Source organism: Fistularia commersonii, chromosome 36 (assembly GCF_037954325.1).
Source record: "Fistularia commersonii isolate RoL2024-O1a breed Wild chromosome 36, RoL_Fcom_v1.0, whole genome shotgun sequence".
NCBI classification, from domain to species: Eukaryota; Metazoa; Chordata; class Actinopteri; order Syngnathiformes; family Fistulariidae; genus Fistularia; species Fistularia commersonii.
The window spans coordinates 6,938,069-6,951,122 of record NC_141319.1 but is presented as its reverse complement, the minus strand read 5'-3'; the positions used below and the strand labels follow the sequence as shown (position 1 = coordinate 6,951,122).

Sequence of the window (13,054 nt, the reverse complement as noted above, 5' to 3'; positions counted from 1 at the left end):
CGACCTTTCATTCATGCATTAATTCATCCATACATTCATCATCTAAAAACATCCACATTTCTTTCATTCATTCATTCATTCATTCATTCATCTGAAAAATCCACCTTTCTTTCATCCATTCATCTTTTCATTCATTCATTCATTCATTCATTCATTCATCCTTTCAACTATTCATCTAAAAACATCCAACCTTTCATTCATCCTGTTCTTCATGTTCCTCAATGCATTCAAGCGTGAAGCATCTCCCGTTTTATTTCACACACACACACACACATACACACACACAACATACACTCTCTCTCTCTCTCTCTCTCTCTCTCACACACACACACACACACACACACACACACACACACACACACACACGCCTCTGGCTCCGCCCCCGCTGGGTGCCGCTGTAGTGGAGTTGCGTGTCCGTCGCGTCCGCGATGCCCGCATCTCCGACAGCACCTGAACGCACCTGAACGCACCGCCGGCGCGTGACGGCGCCACGGCGGGCGCGGGGGAGGACGTGGGGGTTCACGCGTGTCCCCCGTCCGTGGAAGGTGGGAAGCGGACGTCAGGGACGACAAACTGCGTGGACCGGAGAAGATCGCGCTCCGTGGATGGAGACACGGTGAGTGGATCAATGCACGGCTACAGGTGTCTGCAACATGGAGGACCCCCTGACTACTACTAACCAGCCTCCTCACTACTAACCAACCTCCTCACTACTAACCATTCACTTTACTCCCCCGTTCTGGATGTGCATGTTCGGCTCTGTGTGTTCTTCATCTTCCTCCCAATCAGCTGGTGCTCACAGCTGAGGCTGAGATTGACAGCTGATGCTGTGATTGACAGCTGATGCTATGATTGACAGCTGATGTTGTGATTGACAGCTTAGGCTATGATTGACAGCTGATGCTGTGATTGACAGCTGAGGCTGAGATTGACAGCTGATGCTATGATTGACAGCTGATGTTGTGATTGACAGCTGATGTTGTGATTGACAGCTGAAGCTGAGATTGACAGCTGATGCTGTGATTGACAGCTGAGGCTGAGATTGACAGCTGATGCTATGATTGACAGCTGATGTTGTGATTGACAGCTGAAGCTGTGATTGACAGCTGATGCTGTGATTGACAGCTTAGCGGCCCCTTTTTTGTTATGTACACGTATGTTACATATATATGTGCTGTAATGGCAACAGCAATGAGCGAATGGTGGATGTAGCTTGTCATGCTGCATTGGCTTGGTATAGATGCTAGCGACGGAAATGCTAATGTTAGCATTATAAATCATCAGCTTTGACGTGACAATTTGGAATTCCCCCGAATTCACAACGTCATCCTGATTGGTCAGCTATCGCTTTGCTAATGGTCAGCTAATGGTCAGCTAATGGTCAGCTAATCATCTAAATGACCTCAAGATGGAGGACGAGAACGTGGCGTCGGTTCCTGAAAGCGATCTACATTTAAACCAGACTGGTTCGTCTTCAGTCCCAATGTTGGTCGGGACTCTTAAACTCCGGCGACGTCACGTTTTGCTCCAGACGTTTGGTAGATGTCGGGTCACGGGTCGGTGAAGAAACCAAACCAGAACCATCGTGAGCTGCACCTTCTACGTCCAGTTGGCACGGGGTTTCCTTAACATTGGATCCTTCTCTGGATCCATCCAGTGGGTTTCATATCTAGCGTTAGCATAGGCGCTAACATTGGCCGCAACTCAGCTAATTGGAGACCGATGGAAGGACCAATCGGTGCGCCTCTCTTAAAGTAAACAAACCATCTGGGCTCTTCATCTGCTAGCCAGATGGCACTTGAATATATTTGGACTGGCAGATGATTAAACTGGATGGGCGGAGAGTCTCAGGGCGAGGGTTGTAAGATGTCGTAACGAAGTACATTTTTTTGCATTTTTGTATTTTAAAACCGTGTCGCCATAAAGAGACGCCTTAACGTAAAAAATATGATGTTTGCTAGTTGCTCTGTTACAAAGCTAGCTTGCACTTGCAGTGTTTTTAGATGCTGCTTTGGTGAACACATTCTGCTCCCATCTTTTTTTAGCTTTTAATTCTTGGGCAATTTAATGTTTTTCTGGAAGGCTAACATTAGCATACTTAGCTCCCTGTTTGGTGTCAAATTGTCCTCTTTGGCAGGCGACTCTGCCTGATAACACAAAAGACATACCGCGTTTTCTCCTTGTAGCGCAAACATGTATTGGTCATCGCACACGTTTGACTTATTCATTTTAAGACGTTCTTGCGGGCCACATAAAACGACACCTTTGGCCCGCGGGCCTTGAGTTTGACACGTATGCCTTCAACGGTTCCTCCTGAAAATGATCCCCAGCTTGATGGACAACCGTTGGAAATAACCCATGTCATGAGTGCAGGCCCCCGTTAATGGGGACGGATGAGAAAGACCTCAGGAAGAGCGGTGGCGAGACCATCCATCTCTGGGGGGACGGAGGGAGGAGGAGGAGGGCGCCTGCACAGAATGAAGCAATAAAGCAAAATTACTGTTCAGAGCGGGTGAAAGGGGGATACGTCACTTCAGCCTCCAAAGGCAGAGGATATGCAGAAGGTGGTCTAGAGGAGGCGGTGGACGGTTGCGGGGTTGTGGAGGAAAAAATACCTGCACAGCTCGGACAGCTGCTGCCCAGAGAGACAGTACAGTTCTTGATAAAGGGTACGCGCTCAGATGTATCTGTGAGCGTCATCGGCGGATCGGGCGGTCCAGCCTCCAACCGGGGTCACTCCCCATCTCGTCCATTGCTGTTTTGACCTTTTTATCCATTCTTTCGGATGTTGCTCATTTTCGGGTGATTTCCTGAAATATCTCGAGCTGTTTCACAGCATTTGAGGGACTCGCCTCAGTAACTTCCTTAGCTCATCGCTGCCGTGCAGATGATCCGTCTAATTACCAGGCTAATGACTGAAGGAGTCGTCAACGCCGTCCGGAGGTTGACGTCGGGGCTGTGACGTGACCTTCCCGTCTTTCTGGCACCGAAAGCAGAGTGGAGGTTGGCGGCGGCGCCACTGAGCTGTCGCCTGCTGACGGTTTGGTCTGAGCTGCAGGGCGAGGCATCACGGGGGCGGCGCTGGAACAATGGGTTGAACTCCCGCCTCCCAGCAAGGAGGTTCTCTGTTCAACTCTGGAAATCTACTGGGTTCTTCCTGTGTGGACTTTGTATGTTCTCAGCCTGTTTGGCTGGGTTCTCTGCATGTTCTCCCGCAGTGGACTTCTTCCCGACAGCAAGAAGGTTTCTGGTCCTGTAGACTCCGGCTACTTCTCTGATCTTCTTGAATTTATTCATGTTTGTCTCTTTGACCTTAATTCGATACATGTAGGCCTCAGACTTGATGAAGCCGTGACGTCTTTCTCATGCTCATGGTCTCTCGAACCAGCACTTTGGAAAGAATGTCCTTGTCCGTGAAGCCCAAAAGCTGTCTGACATCGAACTTGAAATTCTGCAGAAAGATACTTGTCTCGTGGCTAGCAGGCAGTTAGCTTGCGTTGTATTGTTAATTGTTGCTGTTCAACAGTGTATCGCTGATCAGTTAGCGGCTGTGGAAACGTTCAAGATGCTAATCTTGCTAATATCTACCTGCTAGCATCCAATGCAGCCTCGAGAGGGCACAGGCCAGTGCCTTCCCAAACCCGGATAAGTCCAGAGAGTCGCGCCAGGAAGGCATCTGGACTAAAACTTGTACCAAATATATGAATGGAACCGACGACTTCTGTAGCAGATGGGTGGAAACTCAGGTTAACGACAACCGCCATCAGCGGCGATAACCTGCAGGGTACCGGAGGACGTTAGGCCACTGTGGTTGGATGATGGAGAGGAGGAAGGCAAGTTTGGAGGCAGAGAAAACGAGGGAGCCCGGGACTGAGGGGAGGGATTGGGACGACGACAGGAAAAGCTAGAGAGTTTGTTGACATGACGCAGAGAAGGAAGCTGGAGAAACTGTGTGTCCAGGAGACCAAAAGTAGCAAGGCAAGAAGCTTACAAGCAGGTTTGAAGTTGTACTATCACGATATGGATGGAGTGAAAGAGGACACGACTATGGTTCGAGGATAGAAGTTGATGCCGCTCCCTGAAGGAAGTTTCCAAAAGGAAAAGAAAGTCACATGTTAGCCTCTTAGCCATGAGGGACATAACAGGAAAACGAGACTGATGCGGCGCAGCATCGTTAGCGGATGACGTTAGCTTCTGAGGGACCAAAGAGGCTGCAGAAGATTCAATGTCGGACCCGGATCGTCCTCCGACTGTAGCTACACCAAAATGTTGCGTCACCTCCAAGGAAACACCGAGCCACCAAAATCGCTTCGCTGCCAACGGACAGAGAAGAAGTTGTTACCCCGCTGCCGTCGTGCTACCTGACCTGGTCTCAAGTCTTTCCAATCAAGGACAACCAATCAATACGACTCCTTTCGCGGGCGTTGAATAGATTACCGAGGCGACGTCCTCCTCCCCCCGAGCAGAAAGTCAGCAGACGGCCGATCAATGAGGGACGATTTGAAATGGCGAGGGCGGGCGCTCGGCTCACCGCGGTAAATCAGAGGAACAACGGCGGGAAGTGACAGCCGGAGTTCATTAGCATCCGCGATTCCAGGAATGGAAGTTCAAGTTGCGGTTTCATCTGTGCCGCGGTTTGACGGATAGTTTATTTCGGACGACATTGTCATCAAGATTGGGTTTTTGTAAATGGAGTCGTCACTTCTGGGCAGCAGCACTGCAGATGATGCCTTTTTCTCCACGTCCGGGCGTTATTAAACCATTGCGGTGTTCAGTTTGGTTGCTAAAGACCCCGATCGTAGTTTTGGTTTAATTCCTCAGCCGAAGCTGACCTAATTAAGCCCCTCCAACGACAGATAATTATAGGAAATTAAAGAAACAACGGACTCGATGTCGTCGTCTCGGCCCTCCGTCGAAAGTACTGGTATCATAAGCGGCTCCAATCTGTGAAGCGCCTCGTCTTCATCGAGTGTTTGGGCCTTTTCTCACCGCCCTCCAGCCTCCAGCCTCCACCCCCACCGTAGGCTGATCACACCTCAGTGGGTCTTCTTCTTCTTCTTCTTCTTCTTCTTCTTGTTATTATTGTTATCTTCTTTTCATTGGTGAGGTTTAACAGCATTTGGCATCCATGGTGTTGCATCACCGCCACCTTCTAGTGCTAGATATATATCCGTGTGTGTGTGTGTGTGTGTGTGTGTGTGTGTGTGTGTGTGCGTCCGAGAGGCACCCACTCAGCCCACAGCCACTCATACTGTCCGATGTGATGTGATGCCAGACAGGCGCAAAAACGTGACATCACGGCGCCAGAACGGCCGCCAGACACCACTGTTGTGCCCTGACCCTTGTGCGCGCACACACACACACACACACACACACACACTTCCCCCCCACTCGGTAGTCATGGACAACCCCCCCAGTTTGTCTCCCATCTCATGCCAGCGGCGGTGCGGTTTCATGTTGCTTCTTGATCAACTTCTTACTGAAGGCCGCTAAAGCATACAAGTATTGAGTAAAAGCACTTCTTGCATAGAATGGAAGGGAATCAGTCGGAGCAGAGCGTCATGTGAGGACGGTTATCATCATCTATATGGCTTCCCGTGCACTTCTGGTCGTGGAGGTGCCTCAGTCTGTGATTGGACAACAGGCGGGGTTCAGGAGTTCCTGGGCTGGTCCATCACAGGGCCACATATAGAGACATACACCTATTCAGGCACTCATCCATTCAAACATCATATGGTGGCATTCCAACCTGCTTGCACTCGTTCCTCCACCTCTTCCCCACCCTTTCGGTACTTAAAGTCCTCCAGCTTATCATCTCCACCTCCTGTGGCCTCACCGTTGCGCTCTGGACTTTCTCATTCCCGCTTACGACGCAAAAAGAAGTAGGCTCAAATCAGAGGCTTCACTGAACTCTCCTGATGCTTCGCGGTAGCTCGTCTGCAGAGCGATAGGTGGAGGGTGGGGAGATTTACAAATCCCTGCAGGGACAAAAAAAAAAAAAAACAAGCGCGACGCGTTCGTCTGCAGCACTGTGTGAAAAAAAAAAAAACGCCGCCGCCGGGTGTTTCTGGCGTGTCAGGGCTGGACGGGAAAATGGCGACTGGATTGACAGAGGCGTGGGAAGCAGCGCCCCGACCCGCCGTCCACAATTCCACCCCGAAAGCATCTGTCAGTCACTGTCGGAGTGACAAAGTGAATCGATGGTGCGACACAAAACCTCCTCACCCCTAGAGGACAACACCAGGAACGCATCTGCATGTTCATGATCACCAGAGGGACGAGTAGATCCTGCTGGACACGGGGAAATGGACGCCTCTTGGACGTCCAACCTTCACGCAGCGAGGTGGAGTGTTCAGGGTTCCCTGTGGCTTCTCCTGATCTTCTGGATGGTGACTGGAGTCCAATTCCATCTCCACAGGGACGGGGAGACCCTATCTTCACAGGTGTGGACAATGTAGGGTCTCCACTGAACCTCCTGCATGTGTTTGGACTTTGGGAGGAACCTGGAAGAACCCTGTAGGAATCCAAGCAGAGGTCTTCTTGTGCTTGCCTCCTGGGTCCCTGTTCCTAACGCTAACCGTCAACACTCGCTAACGCTAACGCTAATGCTAACACTAATGCTAATGCTAACGCTAACTTCCCATGCTGCACGACAACATGGGCGGCTAATCAACCGTTGCCTCGGAAACGACTGAAGCGGTGCTCCCGGCCCATCTTTGATTGACAGGTCAGGAGGTCGCCATGGTGATGGTCAACCACCGCTGAACTTCAGGCCCTTCACGCCACCTGGGAGGCGCTCGTCACACTCGGTTCTCTCCACGTTCTTGGTTCTCTTCATGTTCTCCTGCTTTGGTTCTCCCCATCTTCTTTCACCTGGACTTTCTCCATGTTCTCCTACCACAGTTCTCTCCATGTTCTCCACCCTGGGATCTCTCCATGTTCGGGATCGTCTTCATGTTCTCCTGCTTTGGTTCTCTCCACGTTCTCCAGTGCAAATGGAGATAAAGGTCGTGGACGACGACCGAAGGTCTCATCCAAAAATATCTTCAGGTGGTCTCCTAGAAGGAGACCAGAAGAAGGAGTGAAGGATGTCCGACCCCAACGTCCTCTCTGGGAAGAAGAGAAGAGGAAGAAGGAGAGATGAATCATGGTATTGTGTGTGTGTGTGTGTGTGTGTGTGTGTGTGTGTGTGTGTGTGTGTGTGTGTGTATGTGTGTGCGCTGGAGTTACTGTTAAAGCTCTCTGACGTTCACGAGGAGCCGAGGAGAAGCTTCTTCATCAGCAGCACCTTCTGTCCAGCTGGTTTTTCCGAGGCCTCCATCGCAGCGTCTGATTGGACGGAGCGTGACCTTTGCCCCCGTGACCATCTGGCTGAGATCTTCTGGCTGAGGTGACCTTTGAATTTTGCTCCTCAGCCCACGGCGGCAGCACGGCGTGATGTGTGTCCGCTGAGGAGGCGGGGCCTGGCGTCTAATGACATCACTCATTGGCCCCGCCCCCAAATGGCATGCGTCCCGATATAATATATTTTTTCACCCACCAATCACAGCTGGCTCTGGCCCAGGAGGCGGGGTTTAACCTGCATTCACAGCGACGACAGTTTGGTCTTCACAGAACATGCAAGCTGCAAGAAGAAGATGGAGAACCTGGAGAGAACCAGAGCAGAAGAACATGGAGGGATGATAGTTATAATAATCATTATTATTATTATTATTATGACGGCCTGTATCTTCTGTCCAGGCTTGTTGCCATGGCCTCCTCGAATCACCTGAAGAAGAAGAAGAAGAAGAAGAAGGGGCTATTTTTAAAATCCACCAGCTTGGTCACCTTCTTGTTGCCGTGGGATACGGCGTCGCCGTCGGAAACAGAGGATGCCGGTTGTTTCTTTATTCAAAGCCGGATCGGCGCGTTCCGATTGGCTCCTCGGAGTCGGACTGAGCTGTCTGTTAGTCCGGCGCCCCCTAGTGGCGGGAGGTTGAACTGCACCTTGTTTGTTAGCGCTGTTGCTAATCGTCCATTCGTTCGGTCATTATCCGTTACGACCTCACCCGTCCACCGCCGTCGTGGCACAGGAGGCGGGGCTTAACCCGAACGGGTCAGCTGTCAATCACAAGGCCGCACATCCACATCGAGCGCCGCCGGGTGTCATGGCCGCCGCGTCCGGTCGCATTTATCTCTCCCGCTCGTTCGCGTCGCTTGGAAATCACGAGCTTTTCCTCCCGCGGCGCCGACGCCGGTCCGTCCGGCTGCCCGGACGCCGCGACCCCGACGGATTCATCCGCTCATTCATTGTGATTTTTATTTTTCGCCCGCAGGCCCGAGTTGGCCGCCGTCCCCGCCCGCACCTCGCCGGGAACCCAGAGATCCTCCACCTCTTGACGAGACCTTGTTTGGCGCCATGGCGGCTTCGGGCGCCTGTCAGTCCGTAGACGTCCGGCCGTCGGAGGGAGGTTAGTGTCACGTCCAACGACGGAAACCGCCGCCAAATATCCGCCGGATGTGTGACATCCAGAGCTCCAGCTGTCAGCAGGGATTAGCTGGCGTGGAGGTTGCCGGGGCGACAGGCAAGCTGTGCTTTCTCGATCGCCGCCGATCAATCAGGTGGAATCGATGGATTCGGGCGAGCTGTCGGGTCACGTGACCTCCGAAAAAAACGGTTGCGTTCCCCGAGCTAGGCGCTAGCAGAGGCCCGTGGTCTCTCCAGGTTCTCCTTCTTCCTCGGAGAAGGTCGGTCAACAAGTTCGGCGGAGATGTTGATTGCAGCTGGGATCACCTCCGTGGTTCTCAACGTCCGGCGTGAACCCGTCTTCTTGTCGGAGTCGCCGTGAGCAGATCCTGTGGGGGTCCGTCGCCTCCTCTGGGATGGAGGCTGACCTCTAGTGGTGCCTTCTCCGCATTGCAACCATCAAGGAGGAGCATCTTCATCCTCAGCTTCGCACCCTGGTCCGTGTCTGTCCTGTTGACAACCAGGTTAAAGGAATTAGTCTCTGAAGCTTCTCGCAAACAATGAAGGCCTGGATGAGACCCTCCAGGGGTTCCTGACCCCTGCTGCTTCATCAGAACCAGCTTTACCTCCAGACACTAGAAGAAGGAGGAGGAGGAGGACGTCTGGAGCTGCAACAATGGGCGCCTTCGGAGCCAGCGGGGGGGCGTCCGCCTCCTCACCGCTCTCCTGCTGGACGGTCCACCAGGAGACCGATCAGTGGTGACTCATTCCGGACAGAAGAGCTGTTGCTTCTTCTTGTTCTTCTTCTCGGTTTCTCAGCTCTGAAGCAGCAAAGCTATCGGTCGATGCGTCTGAGATCCGTCCGGCGTCCGGGTCCTCCCCGCCACTAGGGGGCAGTGGTGAGCACCGAGAGGATCGGCTCTGGAGGACGGTTTCCTCCACTGAAGTGGAGACGATTGGTGGATTCATGGCGATCGGATCCGGAGCATGCGTTGATTCGCCTGGGCGGGGCTGGAGCCAATCACAGCTCACACAGGTGCCAAGGGGCGGGGCTTAACCCAGAGGGATCACCTATCAATCAAACCTGTTTTTGGACTATGGGAGGAAGACGGAGAACCTGGAGAACCTCCTGTGGTATGAAGGATTTCCCTCAAAAATGATCAAGCGAGATGTTCGGGGAAGGTGACCTTTGACCCCGAGGTCTGGCCGTGAATGTGAAGGTCGACTTCGGAGCCGAATCCTGTTTGTTTTACTCGGAGAAGATCCACCTGATCGAGGACTTTTTGGGTTTCGGTGCAGGAGGGCCGCACTTGAAGACAACCCCGGAAGGGTCTGGCATCTCCGCTCTCCTCTGCCTCCACCCAGTGGTGGAATCACCTCATCTGCTCAGGTCGACCACCGCGGACCAGAGGAAGGTTCTGACCAGGGTTCTTTCTGTGTGGAGTCTCCTGTCTGGGTTTTCTCCAGGTCTCCTTCTGGACAAAGATCTCCATGCCAAGCCAGTAGTTGTGACTCTCTATCTTGGAGTGACCCTGTCCTTCAAGGAGAGTCACTTCCAGGGTAGTCATGTCAATCCAAGTACTCTTGAGTACTTCAGAGTCCGCCATTGTTGTTATGGTCTACCCAACCGAGCTCACCGATTGGCTGCAACCTTCGTGTTGCTGTTTTCCCGTCTCCATGGAGACGTATATGAAGCCCCTTTCCTCTTTCAGGCTCCACCGATGGCGTTTTGCGCTAAAAAGGACGAGCGAAACACAACTCAAATGGCACAAAAATGCCGATTGACAGGTCGAACCCGGCCTCTCGGCCCGGCCCGGAGCTACGGCTACACGAGATAATCCGTATTTTTGGGCAGATGGTGTTTTTAACAAACCTCGCCTCACATCCAACCGCTTGATTACTGCTATTGAAGTACTTGTATTGGTTTAAATCAGGGGTGTCAAACTCATTTTGGCCTAATTTGATGTCAAGAGGGCCAGATCAGTAAAATCGTAGCATAATTACCTAGAAGTAACACTAACGGCACACGTCGACGGCCCGAGACCCTCCTCCTCTTCGTGGCCATGAACGGTTTCATTAAGTTTTTTAGCTTTTGTGCGGATAACGTTGGTATCCGGCATATTATTCTTTTTCCATCCACCAAGCTAAAGCAATGGTCTTTTGCATCCTTGTTAAAACTTATCGCCGCTGTCATCCTTACGCTGTTTTCCTGCTTTTTTATGAAACAAACCGAAGATTCATTTATTTCCTACAGCCGCGTAGCTTCTAGCCTCACTCGGCGTGTCAAGAAGTTGAACTTTTTCTGCGATAGTTAGCATTTTGCGCTTCCTTTTGGGCGCGTGGTCAGGGGCTTTTGCCGGCGCAGAAGCTTTTATTGACATTGTTGGTTTTGTCATGGAGAAAATTTGCAAACGCTAATTTGGCTAGCTGGACAGAGACGAGATTGTTGACACTGGTCGACCGACCTTTAGCCAATTAGCATGCAAAACACAACATACTGTAGTGTAGCATACCGCGCTATAGCGAGGGTTTACTGTAAAGGAAAAGAGGTCAATGATAAAAGTCTTTCTATGTCGTGAACTGTTCCTTTAAAAAAATACTTGACAAACAACCTGAGATTCTTCAACCTGAGAAGTTTTTATGGTAAACCCTCCACTCCGTGTCCACTTTTCTCTTTTTTTTGACATCGACATCTTGCTGCTGAAGGTGTCGGGTCCAATGGAAAAGAAAGGTCAATTTCTAGAAAGAAGTTAAAATGTTATTTCCAGACCTGGAAGCCGCGTTGCTGCTAGTTCTGAGTCACATCGTGTTTGCTAACACTGACTAAAACAGTGCACCGCTAGCAGCTAATACAGGAACTGCTTTTTTATTTTAAAAAAAGCGATTTATGATTTTTATGCATTTTTTTCAAAACTGAGATTTCCTTCACGGGCCAGTAATAGCTCACCAGGTGGTCCAATCCGGTCCGTCTGACACCTCTCTGGTTTAAATGCAACAAAGTCAGGACTTGCGAAGTCGCATCAGCATGTAGCATGTAAGCCTGACCTTCTGCACTGACTGCAAAACAATGCTCGTCATCTCCCTGTTTCAGACTGACCTTTGACCCTCGAGAGAGCCATCGGGCGGCGGCGGGGATGGACGTGGACCGGCACCCCGCGGCGGGATCCAACGTCTCGAACTGCACGGGGGTGGGAAGCGGCGGCCGGCAGGCGGCTCAGCTCGCAGACAAGATGGCGGCGGCGGTGGTGGTGGTCCTGGGGCTGCTCACCGTCCTCACCGTGCTGGTCAACGGCGCCGTCATCATCGCCATCTTCACGAACAAGAAGCTCCACCTGCCCGCCAACTACCTCATCTGCTCCCTGGCCGTCACCGACTTCCTGGTGGCGGTCCTGGTGATGCCGGTTAGCATCCTCTACATCGCCACGGAAACGTGGTCTCTGGGTCCGGTGGTGTGCGAGTTGTGGCTGAGCTTGGACATGACCTGCTGCACCTGCTCCATCCTGCACCTGTGCGTCATCGCCCTGGACCGCTACTGGGCCATCACCAAGGCCATCGAGTACGCCCGCAAGAGGTCGGCCCGCCGGGCCGCCGTCATGGTGGGGATCGTCTGGAGCATCTCCGTCTTCATCTCCGTGCCGCCGTTGTTCTGGAGGCAGAGGCCCGGCAAACTCCAGCAGTGCGTGATCGAGCACAGCCACCTGGGCTACACCGTGTACTCCACCTTCGGCGCGTTTTACATCCCCATGCTGGTCATCCTGATCCTGTACTACCGGATCTACAGCGCGGCCAAAACCCTGTACCAGAAACGCGGCTCGTCCCGGCACCTCAGCGGACGTAGCATGGGAAGCCAGAACTCGGTGGACCGTTGCCGCGTCCCCCACGCGTTCTGCGTGTCGGATATGTCCGCCTCGGATCCGACGCTGGCCCCGGACAAACACCCGTCCGCCGTCCGCTTGCCGTCCTTCGAGGCGGACGTGGACAACCAGGACGAGAAGAGCCAGATATGCACGTCGCGCGAGAGGAAAGCGGCGCGCATCCTCGGCCTCATCCTCGGCGCCTTCATCATGTGCTGGATGCCCTTCTTTCTGAAGGAGCTCCTGGTGGGTCTGCGCCTCACGCAGCCCTCCCAGTCCGTCTCGGACTTCCTGACGTGGCTGGGTTACGTCAACTCCCTCATCAACCCGCTGCTGTACACCAGCTTCAACGACGACTTCAAGCTGGCGTTTAAAAAACTCCTCCGACGAAAGGAGCACACCTGATCCGAGCTCGCGACCCCAGGGGGGGAATGTCTTTTTTTAAAAAATTAGCTGCGATCCTGTGGTTTCCAAATTAAAAAGTTACAACTTAGTAACTCGCCGATTGGTTCTTTCTGTCACACGCTTTTAGATGATCGCAATGATTGACATTTTAGCCGTCCAGATTTAATTTTTCAAATCAAATAGTTTTTGGCCCTATAGAAAATCATGGGCACATGATGAGAGGTGGAAATTTTAAATGCCATCATTATTGATGAGTCTTTATTTAAACACCGATTTTTTTTTAAGTAACGTATAACCATGAGAACAAATCAGACATGTTTTGTTTTTATTTAAAGTTATGTACTTTGTT

The 13,054-nt window shown here is 52.0% G+C and overlaps 1 protein-coding gene across 3 annotated transcripts; it reads left to right on the top strand.

Annotated features, from left to right (window-relative positions):
* Positions 1 to 381: 381 nt before the first annotated feature.
* On the top strand, positions 382 to 12,705 carry htr1e (5-hydroxytryptamine receptor 1E). Of its 3 annotated transcripts, none has more exons than XM_086143448.1 (3): positions 382 to 616; positions 8,316 to 8,450; positions 11,538 to 12,705. In XM_086143448.1, exon 3 carries the CDS (start codon positions 11,581 to 11,583, stop codon positions 12,703 to 12,705), a length of 1,125 nt encoding a protein of 374 aa, XP_085999574.1. In that variant the 5' UTR covers positions 382 to 616; positions 8,316 to 8,450; positions 11,538 to 11,580. The 3 variants fall into 3 exon arrangements, with proteins under 3 accessions (XP_085999574.1, XP_085999572.1, XP_085999573.1); XM_086143446.1 differs by lacking the exon at positions 382 to 616 and adding an exon at positions 7,362 to 7,390; XM_086143447.1 differs by lacking the exon at positions 382 to 616 and having other exon boundaries at positions 8,066 to 8,450.
* The last annotated feature ends 349 nt before the right edge of the window (positions 12,706 to 13,054 follow it).

Excerpts from the sequence above, each read along its gene's own strand:
- htr1e (XM_086143448.1), top strand. The coding sequence starts at position 11,581 with ATGGACGTGGACCGGCACCCCGCGGCGGGATCCAACGTCTCGAACTGC.